Source organism: Ovis canadensis, chromosome 15 (genome assembly GCF_042477335.2).
Source record: "Ovis canadensis isolate MfBH-ARS-UI-01 breed Bighorn chromosome 15, ARS-UI_OviCan_v2, whole genome shotgun sequence".
Taxonomy (NCBI): Eukaryota; Metazoa; Chordata; class Mammalia; order Artiodactyla; family Bovidae; genus Ovis; species Ovis canadensis.
Window position 1 is genome coordinate 62,821,423 of NC_091259.1, and position 24,972 is coordinate 62,846,394.

The following is a 24,972-nucleotide window of genomic DNA, read 5'->3' on the forward strand; positions in this document are numbered from 1 at the left end:
CTGTACTGCCACTACAGGGGACATGGGTTCAATCCCTAGTCAGGGAACTAAGAGCCTGCATGTCACAAGGCCAGGCCAAAAACCAAATTAAAAAATAGATAAAACAGGACACAGCTTTGTTCACTGTCACCTGAGAACAAAAGACCTCCAAAGCATAAATTATACAAGGGAGGCACATTTCCACTCGATACAAGGAAGAAACAATAGTCAATGCTGTCCAGAATCCTCAAGTATTCCCTCACAAAACTGTAATTCAAAAGACACATGCATCCCCATGTTTATAGCAGCGCTATTCACAATAGCCAAGACATAGAAACAATCTAAATGTCCATCGAAAGATGGATAAAGAAAATGAGGTACATATCTATAATGGAATACTACTCAAGACATAACAAAGAATTTAACAATGTCATTTGCCATAACATGGATGGACTTAGAGATTACCATACTAAGTCAGTCAGAAAAAAAAAGACAATACCATATGATATCACTTTTATGTGGAATCTAAAACACGACACAAATGAACCTATCTACTAAAGAGAAACAGACTCACAGACATAAAGGACATACTTGCGGTTGCGAGGAGGGTTGGATTGGGAGTTTGGGGTTAGCAGACACAAATTATTACTCATAGAATGGATAAACAGCAAGGTCCTATTGTGTAGCACAGGGAACTACATTCAATATGTGATAAAACATACCGTAAAAGAATTTTTAAAAGAATGTGTGTACTGGAAAAAATTTTTAAAAGAGAGTGTGTGTGTGTATATATATATAACTAAATCACTTTGCTGTGTAGCAGAAATAATACAACATTGGAAATAAACTATACTTCAATTTTTTTTTTTTAAGGCAAAAAATCCTAGAGTCATTCTTGACTTCTGTTTTTCTCTTACAACCTATATCTACACCATTAAAAATCCTGCTGGCTTCACCTGCCAAATAAACCTCAAACACAACTACTTACCACCTCCACCTCTATAAACTTAGATTACTGCAATTAAACCTGGATTACTCCAACTGCCTTTAACTGGTCTTTCTGCTCTCACCTTTGCTTCCCTACAATGTACTCATCAAGTTAGCCAGTGATTCTGTTAAATATTTAAGTCTCTCTTCTAAACCCTTTGAAGACTTCCTATTTCACTCAGGATGCCATTGTGCTTTCCACAGCCTACAATAACCTACACAATTTGCACCTACCACAAACACATGTACATTTTTCTGGTCTCATCTCTTCCTCTCCCATGTCCCTTTGGGCTTCCCTGGTGGCTCAGAAGGTAAAGAATCTGCCTGCAATGGGGGAGACCATGGTTTGATCCCCGGGTAGGGAAGATCTCCTGAAGAAGGGAATGGCAACCCACGCCAGTACTCTTGCCTGGAGAATTTCATGGACAGAGGAGCCAGGCAGGCTACAATACATGGAGTGGAGAAAAGAGTCAGACGCGACTGAGTGACTGACCTTCCTTAAATCAGCTTGAGGACTCCTGCTTGTACCTCTAACAAGCATGTCCTGCCTTTACATTTACTGTTTCTACAGACTGAAATGTACTTCCCCTGGACACTTCCATGGGTGACTCCCTTACCTACTTAGGGTCTTTGCTCAAATAGACTTTCTTAGTGAGGCCTTCTCTGATAATCCTGTTTAAAATAGCAACTGTGCCTCCCCTGCTGCTGCTGCTAAGTCACTTTAGTAGTGTCCAACTCTGTGAGACCCCATAGACGGCAGCTCACCAGGCTCCCTGGTCCCTGGGATTCTCCAGGCAAGAACACTGGAGTGGGTTGCCATTTGCTTCTCCAGTGCATGAAAGTGAAAAGTGAAAGTGAAGTCGCTCAGTCCTGCCGGACTCTTAGCGACTCCATGGACTGAGGCCCACCAGGCTCCTCTGTCCATGGGATTTTCCAGGCGAGAGGACTGGAGTGGGGTGCCACTGCCTTCTCCGGTGCCTCCCCTACTACTCCTATTCCCCTACCCTCCCGGGCCCCTCCCGTCAAACATTTGCTTTTTCTCCATAATATTAAGACTGTGTGGATCACAATAAACTGTGGAAATTTCTGAAAGAGATGGGAATACCAGACCACCTGACCTGCCTCTTGAGAAACCTCAGGAAGCAACAGTTAGAACTGGACTTGGAACAACAGACTGGTTCCAAATAGGAAAAGGAGTATGTCAAGGTTGTATATTGTCACCTTGCTTATTTAACTTCTATGCAGAGTACATCATGAGAAATGCTGGGCTAGAAGAAGCACAAGCTGGAATCAAGATTGCCAGGAGAAATATCAATAACCTCAGATATGCAGATGACACCACCCTTATGGCAGAAAGTGAAGAGGAACTAAAAAGCCTCTTGATGAAAGTCAAAGTGGAGAGTGAAAAAGTTGGCTTAAAGCTCAACATTCAGAAAACAAAGATCATGGCATCTGGTCCCCATCACTTCATGGGAAATAGGTGGGGAAACAGTGGAAACAGTGTCAGACTTTATTTTGGGGGGCTCCAAAATCACTGCAGATAGTGACTGCAGCCATGAAATTAAAAGACGCTTACTCCTTGGAAGGAAAGTTATGACCAACCTAGATAGCATATTGAAAAGCAGAGACATTACTTTGCCGACTAAGGTCCGTCTAGTCAAGGCTATGTTTTTTTCCAGTGGTCACGTATGGATGCGAGAGTTGGACTGTGAAGAAAGCTGAGCACCAAAGAATTGATGCTTTTGAATTGTGGTGTTGGAGAAGACTTTTGAGAGTCCCTTGGACTGCAAGGAGATCCAACCTGTCCATTCTGAAGATCCACCCTGGGGTTTCTTTGGAGGGAATGATGCTAAAGCTGAAACTCCAGTACTTTGGCCACCTCATGCGAAGAGTTGACTCACTGGAAAAGACTGATGCAGGGAGGGATTGGGGCAGGAGGAAAGGGGACGACAGAGGATGAGATGGCTGGATGGCATCACCGACTCAGTCGACGTGAGTTCTGAGTGAACTCCGGGAGTTGGTGATGGACAGGGAGACCTGCCGTGCTGCGATTTATGGGGTCGCAAAGAGTCGCACACGATTGAGCGACTGAACTGAACTGATTCATCACCATCTGATACACGGTGTATCTACTTATTTTCCCCCACTAGAATGTAAACTCCATGAGAACAGAGTCTTCGTTTTAGTTATCTATTCTCTCTCAGTGCTCAGAACAATGTCTAGTACATAGTAGGCCTTCTATAAATATTTGTAGAACAGCACGCTATATTATAATTGGCTACATATATATATATTATATATCTACCTCCTTATATTGATTGTAAGCTTTCTGCAGGCAGGAACGCTGTCTCGTAAACTCTGAATTTCTGGGACCTCTAACGTTAGTGCCCTGACACACACAGTAGATACTGACCTGAAATGAATGAACCAACAAGACATGCCAAGGAAAAATCCTCAGACTTTCAAATACAGTCCCTACTCTATCACTCTCTAAATATAAGTGAGAGCGGGTGTGTTACCTCAAGGATGACGTTTCAATAACAACTACCAAGCCCTCTCGCGTACCCGTCCTCTCCCACGCCCATTATCCCCACATTAACCAAGTGAGATAATCAGTAACGGTCAGAAACAGAATTTGAACCATGAACAAGTCCGAAGGAAGGGAGTAGTTGTGACTGGAGATCAAAGGTGGTCAGACTTCGAAAAGAAACATTGTCCCGGGGGTAGAAGGGCCCCGGAGACCACAACCATAGATTCCAGGTCCCTCTTTTGACAGCTAGGCTAACTAAAGCCCAGAGAGGAAAGCGGCTGTCCGAGGTCACACAGTAAGCAAATCAGGGCGAGAACCCACCTTACCCACTCGCGCCGCCCAGTTGCCTCTTATTCGAGCGGTGCCCAACACGCAGAGCCCCCGCGGACACACGTGCTCCGAGGCCCCCGAGCGCCCGCCGCCCACCGCTCGAGGCCAGCTCCCCACCTCGGAGCCGGGTTTGGGTCAACAATTGTGCCCCCCCCCCCCAACACGCTCCTCTTAGCCCTGGAGCCTGCCCAGGGCCAGCGGTTGGCAGCACGAACCGCCGAAAAGGGCCCGGGCTACCAGCTCCGCGCCCGCCGCTCACCTGGCCGGATCCCGCGGGAACCTAAAGAAGGCCAGGTCCGATTGCGTGCTCTTCCGCGTGCAGTTGGGGGCCGCGCAGAAGTTCGGCATCGTTGTCTGCCCGCCGGCCGACCCAGCCCTCCCCTCCCCGCCTCCTCAGGGCAGCCCGCCCGCCCGTCGGGGCCGGGGAGGGGAGCCAGGCCGGCCGGCCGGCCCGTGAGGGCCGGTTCGCTGGGGGGGAGGGGCGGGCGAGAAGCCGCGAGGGGCAGGAGGGGCGCCGCGGTCCGAGGCCGGGCTGGGGACGCGGCTCCACAGTGCTGTGAGCGGCCGGGAGGATTTACCGCCGCCGCCGCCGCTGGTGCACCTCCCGCCCGCCCGGGACGCTGCCGCCTCCTTCCCACAATGCACCCTGGCGCCCGGGGGTGCCCTCTCTTCCCTCAGCCTTCCTTCCCCGCCCCCTCCTTTCCGCCGACTTCTCCCCGGGCGGGTACGCGCAAGGAAGCGCGCCCGCTCGGGTGTGGCGAAGCAGAGGCGGGGCCTGGCGCAGGCTGCCGCAGTGCGCCTGCGCACGGCCTACCCGCGAAGGGAGGGAATGGCGCATGCGGGCGTGTCTCCAGGGACTCTAGAGGCTCCAAGCCCTCTGCAGCTCCGGTAGGTTTGGCGTGCGCGGGTTTCCGCAGAGCCTGCACGTTACAACACCGATGCGTCGTTTCTTGCTTCTTTAAATTGCCACCACGTAGGCTTCTACTGCAGAGATTGCCTTAGACTCTTCAGAGCCGCGGGCAACTGGACGATCTTGGTGACTGATTTGCACACCCCCATTAGATCTTCGTGCCCGAGTTGGACGCAGACGTGGGTTGTAGGAGATTTCATTTTCCCCAGCTTTGCAGCTACACTGTGGCCCCGTTAGCTTCTAGATTGGAAGCCCCAGGGGTTAAGATTCAGAAAAGCAATTACTTTTACCTCATGAGGCTTCCAGAGGAGCAAGAATAGCGGCTTGATTCCACCTGCACCCCTATAGAGATTGATCCCTCTGTCTTTCCTTCACAGTTGTGGCATTTTAACGTTCTGTGTTGCTTAAGCCCCAAAATGAGTGACCGATACCTAGAACAAAGGATTAGTATCAAATTTTGCGTGAAACTGAACAAGTCTGCAAGTGAGACTCACCATCTTTTAAAAGAAGCTTACGGGGATGAAGTCATGTCAAGGGCCAGAGTTTTCGACTGGCACAAAAGGTTTAAAAAAGGACGCGAAGACATTCGAGATGATGCCAGAAGTGGTCGTCCTGTCACCCACCGGACGGATGAAAATATTAAGAAAGTCAAGGACTTGGTCTGTTCGAATAGGCAGTTAACCGTGAGGATGATGGCCGAAGAGTTAAATTTAGATAAAGAAACTGTTAGGCTCATTCTGAAAGAAAACTTGAATATGAGGAAAGTATCTGCAAAAGTTATATCGGGTATTTTGAAGGATGAACCTAAACCTCGGAAACTTGACTTTTGCTCTGATCTTTCAAAGGAAACTAGGAAAAACAGCTCATGTGTGAAGAAAAAGGTAAGGAATTCTGAAGCATGCAGTCATCTCCAATGAGAAGCTGGTGAGGAAATGCCTCTGCCTGTATCCCATCCCAAAATCCGTTTCCCTGCCAGCCAGCTGCTGCAGACTTGTCTTCAACCAGCCTTCCCAGCAGGACAGCTCAGGGTTGGTTCACACACCGTGGTGAAAGGAATGTGGGGTGGCTGAACCCAAACTGGAAAGCTGCCTAGCAGTTAGGCACCTTCATTTGCTGCTCATTTATTTTCAGCGTCTTTACTGCTCCTCTCTGTATGTCATATCTCTGCTAGTCACTCTTTACTGAACTCTTGGGCCAGCTTCCTTGCCATTTTCCACAACTTTGAAGAATTTTTGGCCATTGACTTCTGGTACTTGCTTGTGCTTAATTTTTTCCCCTTAACAAGTTTTTTCTTCACTGACCAGACCTTAGCTTGATGTGGCTGTCCTCTTCCTTTGTTCTCAGTATTCTGCCTCGGATCATACGAATGAAAGGTGGGAGCATGACCTCTTGGAGTCTTTCTCTCTGTGTGCCTAGGGAGGCATACTCTGCTGGGAGGACCCTGAAAGAAGGCCTACAGTTCCAACTTGCTTCACAGTCAGGGCCTGAGGTATGGTACAGAAGGCAGTGGCATGCTGACATATGGAGCAATGCTAAGGGCCTGTCCAGCCCAAATGACTCAGAGGGAGCCCCTCAGAACTCAGGAGTTAGCCTCCCATCCTGACTTTCTCACAGACCTACCCCTCACAGAAGAGCTGGGTTTGTTTCATTCTAATCTTGTGCTTTGGACTCCCCTCCACCCACTTCATTTGGGTGTATCCTGTCTCATGGAGAAGGAGGATCTGGTCCTGAAAAATATAAACCAGAGGATTCAGGTCCAGGCTATGATGTGTATAGAGTAAGAAAAGGTAACACTCTAGACCTTGAATTCAGGCAGTCTTTTGCCTCTGTGCTGATCCCACATATCAGCTATTTTTAGTAACTAATACCAACATTGTCAGGTATTTTTTTGAACACCTTCAGTGTTTAGAACACTGCTGAGCACTGACAGTATGAGGTTATGAAATAAGATCACCAAGGGCTGGGTGGACTTCATGCATGAGGTGGTTGGACTGGATCCTTAGGAAATTAGGCACATTTCCAGGCAGGTAGAACAGAATGAGGTTTTGAACCTCTTGTCAGTAGGAAAATGAGGGCACTATTGGATGAAATAGCAAAGTCTAAAGAGGAAGATAATAGTGTTGTGCAGAAGATGAACAATTTGAGATAATTTGCTTCCTCTCCTCTGCCCCAAACTCTGTTCTAATAGTTTATAAATTGCTTCCCCCTGAGTCTGTAGGCAAGTTTGTAATAGCCCACTTATTTGATTATCTAATTTTTTCATCAAACCATCAAAAAGAAGCAGTCTTTACTAGTTTAGACTCCCATATCTCTTCCTGGCTCTCTGCCAGGATTTATGGAGTGGAACTTTTCCCAAATGGGTTCCAAGAAATACCACATAGACTGGAAACATCTCAGAATGCCTGGCGGAGGAGTGTGTGTTGGGTAGAGGTAGGGATGGTTAGTAACAGCATTTCACAGAATTAGCCACTGTCTATGTTTTAACCCAAGGATTTTTACATATAATGGCTCCTATTTTTTCACTGGTAAGTTAGTAAACAGTCCTGATTGATGGTAGAAGCACAACATTTATTCAACACAGTTGTTTTTAGTTCTTGCACTCTCATCTTCAAAAAATTACAAGTTTCCAACTAATACCTGTCAGTTTTGAGGCACCCTGAAAACTAGACCTTATCTCGCAAATAAAAGATATTTTTCAGGAAAACTGTAAGCAACAGCTCACAGACTCCTGCCTGCAGAGCAGCTTCTAGGCATTTCATCTCAGGATCATTACATCTTCCTACGTCAGATAAAGCCCTGGGCTCCCCTAAGCCCTTTCCAACAAGGACACTGCACTTCTAGGAAGAAAACCCCACAGCTGGCAACCAGAAGCAGGTAATCAGGAGGGTGAATTCAAATTGTTCCAAGTAGCTGTGATGAGAAAGACTTATTTATTACCTACGTTACCTTAGATCGGAGAAGGCAATGGCAACCCTTTCCAGTACTTTTGCCTGGAAAATCCCATAGACGGAGGAGCCTGGTAGGCTGCAGTCCATGAGGTCACTAAGAGTCGGACACGACTGAGCGACTTCACTTTCACTTACCTTAGATCATGTCCTAGGCAGTAGTCAGGTTGAACTATATCACCTGAACCCATTACCCTTTTGCAAGGTCTCTCAGAAAATAGTCAATAAGATCATAATACACTCTAGAAAGCCTTAAGTTTGGAGGGAAATAAAGATACTCATGCAGGCCAAATCATTTACATATGGCTTCTCAGGATCTCTACACCCCATTTTAGAGCATAATCTCTAAGGAGTATCCCCAGACAAGAGAGTTCTCATTTAACAGTACCCCTTTTGTGTCCACCCGTCAAACCTGTTTTATTTCTGACAAGAATTTTGCCTGCCTGCACCTTGCTGCCTAGGCCCCTCGAGTTTTGATCTTACAATCTCAGGGATCCACCCATCATCAAGCCCCAGGCCCTTGGCCTTGACTTTTCTCAGATATTGCTCAGTTCATTCTCCAGTCTACTCATGCTCCTCTGCATCCCTGGGCTTTGTTCTTAAATTCTGGACCACACCTGCCAGTAGCTGCTTTTGGCTTCTTTGGTATGCTGACCTTGAATTCCCCTTTTGGTCTTGATTTTCCACTCAGCAGCAGCTCTTCTCTCTTCTAATTTTTAGATACCTCTTTGGCTCCCTAGTTCAGCCCTGTAGTCTTCCTTTTTTATTTTTTTTGTTAGTTTGTTTTTGGCCATGCCATTCGGCTTGTGGGATCTTAGTTCCCCAACTAGGGTTTGAACCTGGGCCCTTGGCAATGAGAGTACAGAGTCCTAATGACTGGACCACCAGGGAATTCCTGGCCCTATAGTCTTGAGTAAAGAAATTAGTCCATCCCTGGCCCCAGATTGCCTTCCTATCCTCAAGAAGAGGGGTGGGGGCACATGAGGAAATGCGATCTTTTTTGTTTGTTTCTAGCCACCTGTCACCCTTAGCCACCAGGGGTTCCACTCCCCAGAGGCAACCAATATTACTAGTTTCTCAAGGCAATTTAGTTACCTCTGGTACTCAGGAACTGTAAAAGAATTTCAGAGGTATAATATGCAAATCCATTCTCCCAGCAACTGTATTTTCCTGGGCAGGAGAAGCTCCATTTAACCATAAGAGATGAAGCCTGGCTCTCTATAAGTTGTCAGGAAGAGAGCTTGGCCATCTGCAAACCTTGAGTATAATTCTCAAGCTCAACACACAATCAGGGAATCTCTTTGGCTTTCAGGCTGATCTTCCCCATCCCTATTATGGTTCAAAATCCACATGGAATGTTATATATGTTATATGTATATATGTTATATACCATGGCTGCAAGTCTGGGACGAACAAACACTTTCCAGGGCAGATCATCCCATCATTGAGTTTATCCGGTTCTTTCTTCTCCCATTATCGCTCCTTCCTTCCACCTGTCCCACTGGTACTGGGACAGAAAAAATAAGATATTCACCAATCTTTGATTTCGAAAAACATGGGTAAGTTCTGCAGTCTTCTGAATTCTGTGCCCAGCTCTGAATTCTCATTGAAATGTCATTGTTTGGGAAGAATGTGTACCTGGGACCTGCTTTCCAGAATCTTCTTTTCAGATCCGTTTCTTAGCATTCAGACTTGCCTTTGGAGATGCCTAAGTAAATCTGGATGCTGAATGATGTGAAGATGTCTCATACAGGAATGGGGTACTATTGGGAACTATCTGTCACTATATCACATGTACTGATCAGCCAGCCTGCTATCTGCAGATATCATTGCCAGCAAGTCTTACTGGGCTCATTGGAATCGGTTACCAGGGTCCTATGTGGCTCACTTTAAGAGTCTTTTTTGCTGCTGGGATTGTATATGTAACCCTGCATTCTCCAACTGCTCCTTAGTTGGATTAGACCTCTCAGATTTTATCAGGCTTTTGCATCCTGTATGAGGCAACACTCATGTATTTATCTTCTACGGTCCTGCCTTGTCAGGTTCTTACAAATCTGTCCCAGTTGCATCACCCCTCTCCCAGTATTAATATCCAGGAACAAAAATTCTGTAGGGAGAAACTTTAATACCTCTAAGGACACACTTGGATTTAATTAAGAGATCAACAAACTTCTGTAAAGGAAATGTCCTAGGTTGTATGGGTAACTTTCTCAACATTTTAATGCAAAACCAGACATAGCTAATATGGAAACAGGTGAGCATGGCTTTGTCATAATGAGGATGATTGATCCTTTTCCATCAATAACATTGTTAATGTTAAGTTGATCTGGTAATATCTGGCAATTTACTACTATAGAAATGGTGGAATATTGAAGGGAATCTTTATGGTGCCAGGAGAGTGAACCTGAGCTGAATGATTGACTATTTTACCTTGACCATATTCTGATTCACAAAATAAATTTTATGCCATCTTTAATAAAAATTACAATATACAAACTACTACCTATATTTTGCCCTTGTAATATCTCAAAAAAAAAATTGGCAATACTGAAAATGGTGCCAAGTTACAACCAGTGATAACAGAATAAACTGAAGGTAACTCCAAAACTGCCTTGACCATGGATGGCGTTTGAATAAGTTTGTTATCAGGAGGTGACAAAACTCATTGAATTACATTTTTTACATGCTTGTAAAAAAACTACACATATATATATGTATATATATACTTGCAACTGATACTAAGCTGTGTTCTTTCAGATGTGATTACTTGTTTTTCTCCCAAAGAGAGCCATGTTGTGTCACCTTCATTTAAACTGATTTTCCAAAGTTGAAATAGAGTCTCAGGATTGAACAGACATTTGCAAGGGTGTTTAATCCAACCAGTCATGTTTCCTTTGAATCCAGGAGTGGCTAAATACTACAGCTACTGAAAAACTGCATCTGAAAGAAGATTCTGTGTTAATTCAGCAAATTTTTATTGAGTGGCTCTATGTGCCAGGCACTGTCCTGTTTGCTGGGGTACAGGAATGGACAAAGCAGACACAAGCCTTAGGTTTGATGGTCTGAAATCTAATTATATTACTCTTTACTCTTATAAAACTTCTGTTCCATGTGCTCATACTAACTCTTTTTCAATTGCATACCTGGAGAAAGGTGTGACCTTTGCCACAGGCCTCTCTGCTGTGGTCATGATGCCTCTCCAGCTGCAGTAATAATTTAAGAAATGTATTATATTTTATTATCCTTTAGACTAATCTCTATTGGTAGAAAAACATGCTGGCAATGTTGGAAGTGTAAATTGGCAACAGCTTTCTGAAAAGCAATTTGGCAGTATCTATTAGGAACTTTAAAAATGTGTATATCTTCTGATCCTCTAGTTCCACTTCTGGGAATCTGTCCTAAAGAAATAGTCTAAAATGTGGGCAAAATTTATGCTCTAACAATCCAGAAGTCCAACAGTAGAAGCCTGGTTAAGTAAATTACAGTATGACTGTACAGTAGACTCTTATGCAGTCATTGTAATTAATATTTGAGTTAAAACAGCATGGCAAAATGCTTAGAATGTTAAGTGAAAAGAGTGATACACAAAATTACATACATAAATCCAAAAGTATTTTTCTAAAATATTATTACTTTTATTGGTAATAATAAAAGTGCTATTTAATAATAAAGTGCTTTTATAAATAAAAGTTTTATTTATCAGAATAAAACAATAGCACCAAAAATTGGCAACAGAGAGAGTCAGGCCAAACCATGAGTTTGGCCCAGGAACTGTTAACTGGCTGGGTCCACACAGAGACTGTTTGATACTATTGTGTTGGTAGCAGAAGTGGAACAGGAGTGAAAAGGGCCTTTCCGAAAGGAGAAGGTGACCAGAATCCCTACAGAAATCCCAGGTGGCTTGAGAAGACACCATGAATGGCATGTTCCTGTTACATGGTCCTAGGGAGGTAAGGAACACATATGGACCAAGTATGTTCTGACAGATGGAAAGGATTTGAAGTACTCTCCTGGGTAAAATTAACCTCGTCTTGCGTTCCCTCATACAAAATGAATATTCTTGAGAAATTTTATTACAGCTGATTCTCTGAAGAATCCTTGAGCCATCCATATAATTTCTTTAGGACAGGAATGACTTTCCATGTGCCAAGTCTACCTCCTCCCATACAGGGACACTCAACACGGATGTGCACAAGAATATTGGATATTCTGCACAGAGAATACCACACACATATTGATAGTTATCTTAATGATGTAACTTACAAACTCTAAGGCTTGCAAATGTTTTTTCATGGTGTCCAGAATTACTGTGCGTTTATTTATATCTGAAGAGTAATCATGTCATGGTATTTTCAAGTGAGAAATGATGTCGATAATGTCATAGAAGAAATGTTCTGTTGGGAAAGTGTGTCTTTCGTTGTTACTTTAGCAAAATGTTTGTCATTAAAATGCCAAATACATCTCCTTGGTGAATTTCTAATCTTCAAGTCAGTACACAAGATAAATACATGTTTTATAAGCATCTAGATTACAGATTTGTCGAGCTGGAAGGGTTCTTCAATGTCTAAGTCTCTTGGTTGATAGAACAAAAGAATGAAACTGGGGTTTTAGTCCTGCTTCTTAACAAGCCATGTGACTTTAGGCAGTTCATTTGTACCACTGGAGCATTTCAGGTTATTCATCCATAGAAGGAGAATAATAAAACCTACCTCGTGGAGGGGTTCATTTGGTTCGTTCAGCAAATATTTATTGATTGCATATATGTATCTGACTCTCTTCTAAACACTGAGGCAGCAGTGAACAAGACAAAAAATAATGTTCCTCTTTATGAGCTTACCTTTAAGTAGGGGAGACAGACAAGAAATAAGATAAATGAGTGAAAATATGGTATGTTCGTGATTATTAGATGTGAGGCTTACATTAGAGTAATGTATGTGAGGTGCCCAGCACAAGATCTGGCGTGTAGTAAGTATTCAATAGAGAATAATTTCCTTTGATTCTTCAGTCTTCCTAACTGCTCCTCAATTAGTCTGTAGCATGGTAGTAATCAGCCAGTGCCTTCTACCTCTTGCCAGTTAATAAGGCCTACTTTGTTTAAGAAGACAAAAGAATTCTTACAGGTGTGTTTTGCACTTCCTGTGTGGCAGGTTAATCAAGGTGGTGCCTAAACACTGTTGATAAACATCCTTTTCTGAAACCAGTTAGCAAGGGCCCTTGCCTGGAGCTAGATGACATTTGTCCACAAAGACAAATGCATAGTGTCTTTGCTCTTTAAGCACAATGGACTAGGAAACTATACTGGCTGTTTCTCTTAAAGAAAAGATGTGTGACCTAGATCCTGTCCCAAACATTGCAGAACTGGGCAAAGTTTACATTATTTATGGGAAACCAGGGTATTGTCTAAAAGCCAGGAAAAAGAAGGTTTAATACTTGTGGTTTCTGTTTATTTTTTCCGCATTGTAGAAAATTTGGGGAGTTCAGAAATGTTTAAAAAAAAACAGCCAAAAGTTCACCTCTAGGGTTCAGGAATTTCACCATTTGCAGTGGCTTCTCTTGTTGGGGAACACAGGCTCTAGAGCATGGGCTCAGTAATTGTGGCACATGGATTTAGTTGCTCCGCAGCATGTGGAATCTTCCCAGACCAGGGATCGAACCTGTGTCCCCTGTACTGGCAGGAGGATTCTTATCTACTGCACACCAGGGAAGCCCCTGAGTTCCTTCTTTAGGCCTGCATCTGTACTAGGCACAGAGGGTATAGCCCTTGCCCTCAGGCAGTACCAGCCTTGTATGGTAGGGAAAGGCCAGATGTGGAGAGACCCCTGAGAATGGGCTTCTACCTTAGACTGTCAGGCTTTTTCCCACAAGTCAGCTCTAGAACAAGCTTTTGTAAAGAATTGGGAACAAAAGTTGGAATTGTCACACTTAGGGTGATTGTGCGGATGAGAAGGGGGAGTATAAAGAGGCAAAACATAGAGAGCAATGGCAACTGCCTGACTGGCATTGACATCCCCAGTTCCTGTTGTGTAAAAGCTCCTCTTATGTTAAAGGGCCTTCAGTTCTGTCCTGTGATGTTACCTCTCAGAAGAAACCGGACGTCAGGCTGTGGGCCATCACTCCTCTGATTTGCTTTAAGAACCTAATAAGTGAAAATTCAGATTCACCCAGATTAGATGAGGAAATTGGCCCAGGGAGATTGAGTGAATTTTCTTGAATCACACATCTAGTTGGTGGCAGAGCCAGGATAATAATGAAGGACCCTGAATTTCACTCAGTCCAGTGACTTTTTTTCCATTACTCCATTGGTAATAATTTCCTTCACTAAAGTGTACATTCTTCAGATAACTTTAAAATAATGGTCACTCTTGCATTTGATGAATATGGTTTATCAATAACTGATTTACATGCAATTTGGAGAGAACATATTTATGGCATAAAAGGTGGTAAAAAGGTTTTTCCAAGTTTTCCTGGGATGTCTGGGCCTTCTTCTCCCAGAGGTATGTTTTCACAAGTAAATGTTGGCATTCTGTCATTCATTTTTTTTCCAGATGTTCTTCCCAAGTAGTGTGTTAATGTTTTGTGTTTTTAATATTTATCACATTTTTTTTTAATCTGGGCACATAAATCTTAATAAAATTCTCAACTATCTCCTCTCTGCTGTCTGAAATTTCCGGGTATATTTATATTCATGACAGTATCTGAAAGCATGAACACTGTCACATCATTAGGGCTTATATTCCTAAACCCTAGATTTGTGTTTCTAGATGTTCTGAAAATTCTTTACACTTCACTTGTAAATGCCACTATACTGCACCATGACATTTCCATAGTAACATATATTTCAAACAAGAAAACAGAAGAAGCCCAAGAAAAAGGGAAGGAGGTCTCAAATACAAAAAAAAAAAAAAATTAAAGGTAGACTACATAAGATGGGGAGGAGTATAAATTCTAGTTTGATGTCCCATTAAGAATTGAGTGTCCTGCAGGCCCACTTTAAGGACTGGTAATTTCCACCACCAACAAAGTAGCCCAATTTTGGAGTCACACTTCCTTTGACCCTTACATCCTGTCAAGTCCAGGTCATTCCCCTAACATGTCTTAGTGTCACATACTGCATACAGACAGGGGTGGTCACCTACCTGTCACATCACTGTTCTGAAGTCCATTCTCTGCAATGCTGCACACATCCTATTTAGTTTGGAGTTTGCTTTAAAAAAAGCCACAGGCTTTTTGATGCCAGCTTTTCGAGCTTGATTAAGTCACACCCTCTGCCTGGAATCCATCCTTGCTGCCATCCACCTGGCAAACTCCTACTCAGCCTTACCATTGCCGTCCTCTACCGCCTACTTCTTGGTAAAGCAGACCCCACAATGTACAGTGCCTTTTCTTATGTCAAGGAAACCATAACGCTTATCTGAACTTAATTGTTTGCAGAATGTTTTTCCTTCCCTACTAACCCAAAACCACATTTGATTACTCTCTGTATTTCTTGCATCCAGAATAAAGCTTGCCTGGAACTGTTCAATAAATGTTTGATAGATGAATGAAAGAATAGACATTTATGGTGCTTTTGTGTGTGTGTGATTAAATTCACCATTTTAATCAAAGTGTGCATTTCAGTAGCATTTGGCCCGTTCACGGTATTGGGCGATCATCACCACTGTCTAGTTCCAGAACATTCCAAAAGGAAATTTTGTATCCATCAACTATTCACTCATTTAACCACTTCTGCAGCACCTGGCAACCACTAATCAACTTTATGTCTCTATGGATTTGCCTATTCTTGGCATTTCAAATAAGCAGAATCATGCAATATGTGGCCTTTGTGTTGGCTTTTTTGAAGTAGCATAATGTTTGCTGATTCATCCATGTTGTAGCATGCATCAGAACTCCATTACTTTTTAGGGCTGAGTAATAGTCTATTGTCTTGATATACCACATCTTTACCTATTGATGTTTAAATGTCTGATAGACATCTAGGTTGTTTCCACCTTTTGAGTTATGAATAGGCTGCTATGAACATGTATGTACAAGTTTTTGTTTAAATATTTGTTTTTAATTTTCCTGAGTATATACCTAGGAATGGAATTGCTGGGTAATATGGTATTATATGTTTAACTTAGTAAAGAACCACCTGACTTTTCCACAACAATTATGCTGTTTTATGTTACCACCAACAATGTACAAGGTAAGGGTTTCAATTTGTCCACATTCTCTCCCAACACTTCATTTCTTACTCTATCCATGCTAATGAGTGTGGAGTGGTATCTTTTGATTTTGATTCCCATGTCCCTAATAACTAATGATACTGAGCATGTTTTCATGTATTTTCTGGCCCTTGTGTATATTTTCTTTGGGGAAATGTTAATTCAGGTCATTTGCCCATTTTATTTGGGTCATTTATCTTTTTGTTGTTGAGTTGTAAGAGTTCTTTATATATTCTGGATGGGAGTTGGTGATGGACAGGGAGGCCTGGCGTGCTGCAATTCTTGGGGTCGCAAAGAGTTGGACACGACTGAGCAACTGAACTGAACTGAACTGAAACCCTGATCAAGTACATGCTTTGCAAATACTTTCTGCAATTTTGTGGATTGTCTTTTTATTTATAAAAGTTCTTAATTTAATTTAATCTTTTTGGCCACGCTGCATGGTTATGGGATCTTAGTTCCCCAATCAGGGCTCAAACCAGTGCCCACTTGCAGTGGAAGAGCAGAGTCCTAACCACTGGACCACCAAGGAATTTCCATGGATTGTCTGTTTACTTTCTTGATAGTGTCCTTTGATGCACAAATTTTTTACATTTTGATGAAGTCTGGTGCTGCTGCTGCTGATCTATTTTTTTCTTGGTTGCTTATGCTAAGAAAACATCGCCAAATCCAAAGCCATGAGGATTTGCCCCTATGTTTTCTCCCAAGAGTTGTATAGTTTTAGCTCTTATATTTAGGTATTTGATCCATTTTGAGTTTGGTTTTGTATATAGTGTGAGATGAATGCCCATCTTTATACTTGCACATGTGGATGTCCAGTTGTCCTTACACCATTTGTTGAAAAGAATGTTCTTTCCCTATTTTCACATTTGTTTTTGAAAAATATTTTCAAATTATAAGTAAACAATTCTTTTTTTCTTTCTTTCCATATTTGAAGGGTTTTGCTTCACTATCTTCTGGGTTAATTCTTACCTTTGTTCCTCTGTATGTACTGTTTTCTCTAATGCTGCTCTTCAGACACTATCATGGACCTTAGCAATTTTATTAATATACCCTGGTGTAGTTTTCTTCATGTTTCTTGTGCTTGAGGTTCATTGGGATTCTTGAATGTGTGGCCCTAAAGTTTTCATCAAATTTGGAAAATTTATGTCTATCATTTCTTTCAAAACTTTTTTTGCCCCTCCTTCCTCTGCGGTCTCCAATTACATGTATATTAGTCCACTTGAAGTTGTTCCTTAACTCAATGATGCTCTGTTCAATATTTTCTGTCTTTTTTTTTTCCCCTCTTGTGTCTTTCTGTGTAGTTTTTATTGCTATGTCTCCAAGTCTATGAATCCTTTCCTCTGAAATACCTACTGTATTTTTATTTCATTTAATGTACTTCTCCTCTGTAGTTTCTATCCCTAGAAATTTGGTTTGGGTTTTGTTTGATTTTTACTAAAAGTAGCTTTTTAGTTTTGGAATAATTCTGGAGTCATAGAAAATTTTGCAAAGCATTCCGCATGCCTTTCATCCAGTTTCGGTTTCCTCTAATGTTATTTTCTTTCATTACCATAATATACTTGTCAAAACTAAGATATCAACATTGCTGCATTAATAGTGAATAATTAGCACATTTTATTCAACACTTTTTCCATTAATGTCTTTTATGTTCCAAGAATCAGCTGAAGATGGCACATTTCATTTAACTGTTATGTCTTCTCACCCACTACAGTTTCTCAGTCTTTTTTTTTTTTTTTTTGGTTTGTTATTAATGACTTTGAAAATTTTGAGGCATACTGGTCATGTATATTATAGACTATCCTTACTTTGGATTTGTCTGATGTTTTTCTCATGATTAGACTGGGGTTGTGGATTTGGGGAAAGAATAACGTAGAAGTGAAGGGTCCTTATTGTTACATCAAATTAGAGGGCACGTTATATCCACGTTTCATCATTGATGATGTTATTTGAATCACTTGGTTAAGGCAGTTTTGCTAGATTTTCCTACTGTAATGTTACTATTCTTCTCTTTCCATACTTTGTTCTTTAGAAGCAAATCACTAAGTTCAGGCCACATTCAAGGAGAGGGGAGTGATTAAGTTCCACCTCTTATGGTGGGGGGTAGTATCTACATATATTATTCAGACTACTTCTGTATGGAATAGTTATTAATATATTTTCTCCCCAATTTATTTATTTATTCAATGACTGGTTTATATCAGTTTGGATTCATGTGTATTTATTTAACATTTTATATTATAATTCAATATATTTTATTTATTTTATTGCTCGAATGTTTCCAGCTTTGGCCACTGGATGCCCTTTAAGATTGATTTCTGTGTCTCTTTGACATGGTCCATCCTTTCATTTTCTTAACACTTCCTTCAGTTCAGTTCAGTTCAGTTCAGTCGCTCAGTCGTGTCCAGCTCTTTGCGACCCCATGAACTGCAGCACGCCAGGCCTCCCTGTCCATCACCAACTCCTGGAGTTCACTCAGATCCACGTCCATCGAGTCAGTGATGCCATCCAGCCATCTCATCTTCTGTCTTCCCCTTCTCCTCCTGCATCCAATCCCCCTTTCTACTATTACATTATGCTCCAGGATCAGCTTACATTTTCCCTATTCCAGATCTGTAATCAACCATTTCTCTAAAGTGCTTTGGTTCCTTTTATTGGAGAATGGTGTTTTGAAACCAAGATATGGGCACTGGTTGTAGGGAAGTCCCTGGGTCTTTTTTTGTATTGTCCATGTCTCTATTATCAAGCCTACTCTTTTCTCTAGTTTCTTGGTCATGTGGAATATAACTATTTTAATGTCCTTATCTACTCATTCTACCTATCTTAATCAGTTTTAAGTGACCGATTTTTCTCCCCTCATTATGGGTCCTTTTATATGGGTCCTTTGACTTTTGGAAAAGAGATTTTGGCTGTTATTTTTAAGCTTTGTTAGATGGGGCTAGAGCAACTAAGTTATCCTAGGGCTAAATTTGCCCCATTATTATGACGAAGCCCATCTGATGCCTTGTGATTTATACCTTGCCACTCTTAATGTTGGGAACAGGCACTGGACCTCTGTGATATTCAATAATTATTCCTTCTAATTCCTTTGGATGATTCTTTTTCTGGATTCAAGTAGTTTCCTCAGATGCATGCTGAAGACTCAAGGTGGACCCGCAGCAGATAGCCACCTCTTCTTTTTGGCATTCTTCTCTGTGAACTCAACACCTTAACCACCCCAGATTCTCCACTCCATCTCCTCAACTCAGGGGAACTATTGAGTTCTGCCTGGGTTTGCTCTCTTGGCACCAAGGCTAGGAAATCCTCTCCAGGAGGAAAGCAGAGATAATCACAGGGCTTACTTCACTTATTTCCTCTTTTAGGAATCACTATGTTTAGTTACCTGATATCCAGTGTCTTAAAAATCATTGTTTCATATATTTTCTCCAGAAATAGGTCTGATCCCTATTACTACATCTTGGCCAGAAGCAAGAGTATAAACACAGAAAATTAATAGAGCTAGGGCTTATAATTAGCTCATGGGCATGCATACCATAAAACTTAAAGATGTAATATATATAGTGGTTAAGAGTATGGACTCTGGAAAAAGACTGCCTGGATCCAGACTCTGGTTTTCCATCTTACTAGCTATTGTCAGCTACAAATTGGCACTTGCTGTCTACACAGATTAAATCATGTGCTGCTGCAGCTGCTGATTTTCAGCACTCCCTGAAAGGAGCTCAGAGTGGAGAGTAGAAATGAGGTACTCTGTACTCTGGGAAAAACTGGCAGAACAGGTCTTCAGATATTTGGATATTTTTAGGAGCTGATTTCATGAGCTCAATTCTTATATGTCCTCATTTCTAGAAAAACACTAAGATCCTTCATGGTGATGACTTCTCGTGACTAGCAAAAACCTTCTGCAAAAAAATATGTGCTTGATTGCATGTAGTTTCCCTTCACCAAAATCACATATATATTGACCTTCCCCTCTACCTCTCTGGAGCAGTTTCTCAGAGTTATCTGAGATGCTGTCTCCCAGGTGATAGTCCTCATTTTGCCCTAAATAAAACTTTACTCACAATTCTAATGTGCTTTTTTTTTTTTTTTAAGTCAACAATATAAACCCTGGGCCAGTCATATAATCATTCTGGGTCTCAATTTCCTCATCTTTAGGAGAGGATCTTAATGATCTTATCTCATTGGAATGAGATGAGGGTTAAACAGTACATGGAAAGCATTTGGAACGGTGCTAGGTTCAGAGCAAGCATTCAATAAATATTAGATATCATTATTCTGAATACAGTAGTCTCCCCCTCTTATTTTTAGGGAATGTATTCCAAGACCCCCAGTGGATGCTTGAAACCACAAGTAATGTGAACCTTATATATACTGTTTTCCTATATATACATATTTATGATAAAGCTTAATAAATTAGGCACCATAAGGGATTAACAACAACAGTGAATAACAAAATAGAACAATTATAATGAGGTACTATAATAAAAATTATGTGAATATGGTCTCTGTCAAAATATATTATTGTCCTGTACTCCAGAAAAACATCATTTCTGCTTTATTGACTATGCCAAAGCCTTTGACTGTGTGGATCACAATAAACTGTGGAAAATTCTGAAAGAAATGGGAATACCAGACCACCTGACCTGCCTCTTGAGAAACCTATATGCAGGTCAAGAAGCAACAGTTAGAACTAGACATGGAAAAACAGACTGGTTCCAAATAGGAAAAGGAGTACGTCAAGGCTGTATATTGTCACCCTGCTTATTTAACTTACATGCAGAATACATCATGAGAAACGCTGGGCTGGAAGAAGCACAAGCTGGAATCAAGATTGCCAGGAGAACTATCAATAACCTCAGACATGCAGATGACACCACCCTTATGGCAGAAAGTGAAGAGGAACTAAAAAGCCTCTTGATGAAAGTCAAAGTGGAGAGTGAAAAACTTGGCTTAAAGCTCAGCATTCAGAAAACAAAGATCATGGCATCTGGTCCCATCACTTCATGGGAAATAGATGGGAAAACAGTGGAAACAGTGTCAGACTTTATTTTTTGGGGCTCCAAAATCACTGCAGATGGTGACTGCAGCCGTGAAATTAAAAGACACTTACTCATTGGAAGAAAAGTTATGACCAACCTAGATAGTATATTCAGAAGCAGAGACATTACTTTGCCGACTAAGGTCTGTCTAGTCAAGGCTATGGTTTTTCCTGTGGTCATGTATGGATGTGTGAAAAAGGCAGAGTGCCGAAGAATTGATACTTTTGAACTGTGGTGTTGGAGAAGACTCTTGAAAGTCCCTTGGACTACAAGGACATCCAACCAGTCCATTCTGAAGGAGGTCAGCCCTGGGATTTCTTTGGAGGGAATGATGCTGAGGCTGAAACTCCAGTACTTTGGCCACCTCACGCGAAGAGTTGACTCAGTGGAAAAGACTCTGATACTGGGAGGGATTGGGGCCAGGAGGAGAAGGGGACGACAGAGGATGAGATGGCTGGACGGCATCACGGACTTGATGGATGTGAGTCTGAGTGAACTCCGGGAGTTGATGATGGACAGGGAGGCCTGGCGTGCTGCGATTCATGGGGTCTCAAAGAGCTGGACACGACTGAGCAACTGAACTGAACTGTACTCACTTTACTTTTTCCTGTGATGGTGTGAGATGATAAAATTTCTATGTGATAAGATTAAGTGAGGTGAGTGAAGTTGATATTGTGATGTAACGTTAGGCTGGTACTGACCTTCTAATGCGTTGATGAGAATCATCTGCTCCAGATGATACTGGATCGAGAACTGTGACAGTGTTGATGGTTGGATGTCAGGAACGAATGACTCTAGGGTTGGCGATCCTGGATAGAGTAGAGCAGCCAGCATGAGATTTCATCAAGCTACTCAGAACAGAATGCAATTTAAAACTTATAAATTATTTCTAGAATTTTCCACTTAATATTTTCTGACTGTAGTTGACCACAGGTAACTAAAACTGTGGAAAGCAAACAGCAGATAAAGGAGAACTACTGTACTTATTAAAAGTAGCCAGCAAGCTTGGCTGTGAGTTCTCTACTGACCCTAGTAAAGTGGAAATATTGGTTACTTGATTTAGTGTTCATTAAATACGTACAAACTCTTGTATAAGAGACACACAGATTCCAGAATATTTCCTCCCAGTATTCCTCACAAAGAGGTTACACTGTGTGCCTGGAATAATATACCAGCCAGAAGGAGTTTCCCAGGATTCTGTCTTTACATCCCTCCAAATAGCTGATAACCTCACACCAGAGCTCAGTTCAGTAAAAGTAATTCCACTGGGACTGAAATATTGTAGTACTTTTGGTCTGGTTTAATCCAACAATAAAATGTATAGTGTCAATATGAAACTCCTAAACCACATGTCATCTGGGCAGTTCTCTATAAATATAGGGGGATCAATTAGGAACCAATTACAATGGTTCAGGCAGGAAAACTAAAGCCTGAGCCAAAGAATTAACTCCAGGAAACCAGCCCACTTTACAGTGAGAATCACAAGGCTTGGCAGTTAACTCAGTGTAGAGCTACAGGAAAGAGGAAATTTCAAGGCCCAGGAATGGACGTATGGAAAGATAGAAAGAAAAAGTGATCTTTGTGTTGCTCAAATCTTCTATCAGTTCAGTTCAGTTCAGCTGCTCAGTCGTGTCCGACTCTTTGCAACCCCGTGAATTGCAGCATGCCAGGCCTCCCTGTCCGTCACCAACTCCCGGAATTTATCCAAACTCATGTCCATCGAGTCAGTGATGCCATCCAGCCATCTCATCCTCTGTCATCCCCTTCTCCTCCTACCCCTAATCCCTCCCAGCATCAGGGTCTTTTCCAATGAGTCAGTTCTTCACATGAGGTAGCCAAAGTATTGGAGTTTCAGCCTCAGCATCAATCCTTCCAATGAACATCCAGGACTGATCTCCTTCAGAATGGACTGGTTGGATCTCCTTGCAGTCCAAGGGCCTCTCAAGAGTCTTCAACACCACAGTTCAAAAGCATCCATTCTTCGGCACTCAGCTTTCTTCACAGTCCAACTCTCACATCCATACATGACCACAGGAAAAACCATAGCCTTGACTAGATGGACCTTTGCTGGCAAAGTAATGTCTCTGCTTTTCAATATGCTGTCTAGGTTGGTCATAACTTTTCTTCCAAGGAGTAAGTGTCTTTTAATTTCATGGCTGCAGTCACCATCTGCAGTGATTTTGGAGCCCCAAAAAATAAAGTCTGACACTGTTTTCCCATCTATTTTCCATGAAGTGATGGGACCAGATGCCATGATCTTTGTTTTCTGAATGCTGAGCTTTAAGCCAAGTTTTTCACTCTCCACTTTGACTTTCATCAAGAGGCTTTTTAGTTCCTCTTCACTTTCTGCCATAAGGGTGGTGTCATCTGCATGTCTGAGGTTATTGATAGTTCTCCTGGCAATCTTGATTCCAGCTTGTGCTTCTTCCAGCCCAGCGTTTCTCATGATGTTTTCTGCATGTAAGTTAAATAAGCAGGGTGACAATATACAGCCTTGACGTACTCCTTTTCCTATTTGGAACCAGTCTGTTTTTCCATGTCTAGTTCTAACTGTTGCTTCTTGACCTGCATATAGGTTTCTCAAGAGGCAGGTCAGGTGGTCTGGTATTCCCATCTCTCTCAGAATTTTCCACAGTTTATTGTGATCCACACAGTCAAAGGCTTTGGCATAGTCAATAAAGCAGAAATAGATGTTTTTCTGGAACTCTCTTGCTTTTTCCATGATCCAGTGAATGTTGGCAATTTGATCTCTGGTTCCTCTGTGTTTTCTAAAACCAGCTTGAACATCTGGAAGTTCACAGTTCACGTCTTGCTGAAGCCTGGCTTGGAGAATTTTGAGCATTACTTTACTAGCATGTGAGATGAGTGCAATTGTGCCGTAGTTTGAGCATTCTTTGGCATTGCCTTTCTTTGGGATTGGAATGAAAACTGACCTTTTCCAGTCAGTCAAATCTTCTATAGCCTTACAAATATTTTGTCTTCTTACCCTATTAGCTACTGAGGGAGATGTGTCAAAATCTCCCACTATATGGATTTGTCCATTTCTCCTTGTAATTCTGTCTTATACATTTGGAGGTAATATTTCCATTTGGAACAAATATGTTCTGGTCATTATATCTTCCTGATGAACTGTCCCTTTTATCATTAAGGCATTTTACTCTATCCCTAACAATGCTTTTTGACTTAAAATCTATTATTATTGCATTATTTCACTTTGTATTTGCCTAGTATATCTTCCCCATCCTCTTAACACTTCTGTGTCCTTAACTTTTGAATGCATTCTTGTAACCAACGTACAGCTGGATTTTTAAAAATCCAATCTAAGAATCTTTGTCTCATACCCATGCTTACATTTCTTCTCATTTTGATATATTGGAGATATCTTCCCCCTTTGTTTTGTCACTTGCCACGTGTTTTATTTGCTTTATTCTCTTATCCTGTCCTCTTTTACTTTGGTTATTTTCTTTACCCCCTTTTTAGTCTCACTAGTGGTTTGGAAATTATACTTTCTAATTATATTCCTTCAGTGGATGTTCCTTGGTTACTAATACACATGCTCAACCTAGCATTTTAAGTTAATCACTAGCTCATTGTGAAGATTTCAGGAACTTTAGAATTCTTTAAGTCTGCTCTCCACCCCCTTTTATCTTCCAGGTAATTTGGTTTTCAGTGTTTTGGTTCCAACTTACTTTTAACCACTCAACTCCTTCCATTAGATGTTTTAACAGCCGGTATTTCTTTAGATTTACAAACACACATACCAGTTTCTCTGCCTACCTTTCTTTATTTCTTTCTCATTTTAACTTTTTATTTCATGTTGGAGTATAGTTAGCTAACAATGTTTTGTTAGTTTCAGGTGTACAGCAAAGTGATTCAGTTATACAGGTATCTAGTCTTTTTCAAATTCTTTTCCCATTTAAATTGTTATATAACAGTGAACAGAGTTCCCTGTGCTATACATAGATCCTTGGTGGTCATCCATTTTAAATATAGCAATGTGTACATGTCAGTCCCAAACTCCCTAACTATCCCTTCCTCCTTCCCCAAG

At 41.6% G+C, this 24,972-nt stretch overlaps 2 protein-coding genes across 5 annotated transcripts in view; one reads left to right on the top strand and one right to left on the bottom strand.

The window, feature by feature from the left end:
- THAP12 (THAP domain containing 12) overlaps positions 1–4,568 on the bottom strand; it is a 29,161-nt gene extending 24,593 nt beyond the window's left edge. The window contains exon 1 of one of the 2 annotated variants that reach the window (XM_069553776.1): positions 4,086–4,568. In XM_069553776.1, coding sequence (XP_069409877.1) covers positions 4,086–4,174 — 89 coding nt within the window. In that variant the 5' untranslated portion in view covers positions 4,175–4,568. The remainder of the gene's footprint in view (positions 1–4,085) is intronic. The other variant, XM_069553777.1, reaches the window with a different exon arrangement.
- Positions 4,569–4,644: 76 nt separating this feature from the next.
- Positions 4,645–24,972, top strand: part of GVQW3 (GVQW motif containing 3) — a 53,115-nt gene continuing 32,787 nt past the window's right edge. The window contains exons 1-2 of one of the 3 annotated variants that reach the window (XM_069553825.1): positions 4,645–4,714; positions 5,114–5,617. In XM_069553825.1, the coding sequence (XP_069409926.1) occupies positions 5,153–5,617 (465 nt within the window). In that variant the 5' untranslated portion in view covers positions 4,645–4,714; positions 5,114–5,152. Of the gene's footprint in view, positions 4,715–5,043; positions 5,618–24,972 lie in introns of those variants that run through there. The other 2 variants (XR_011249242.1, XM_069553826.1) reach the window with 2 other exon arrangements.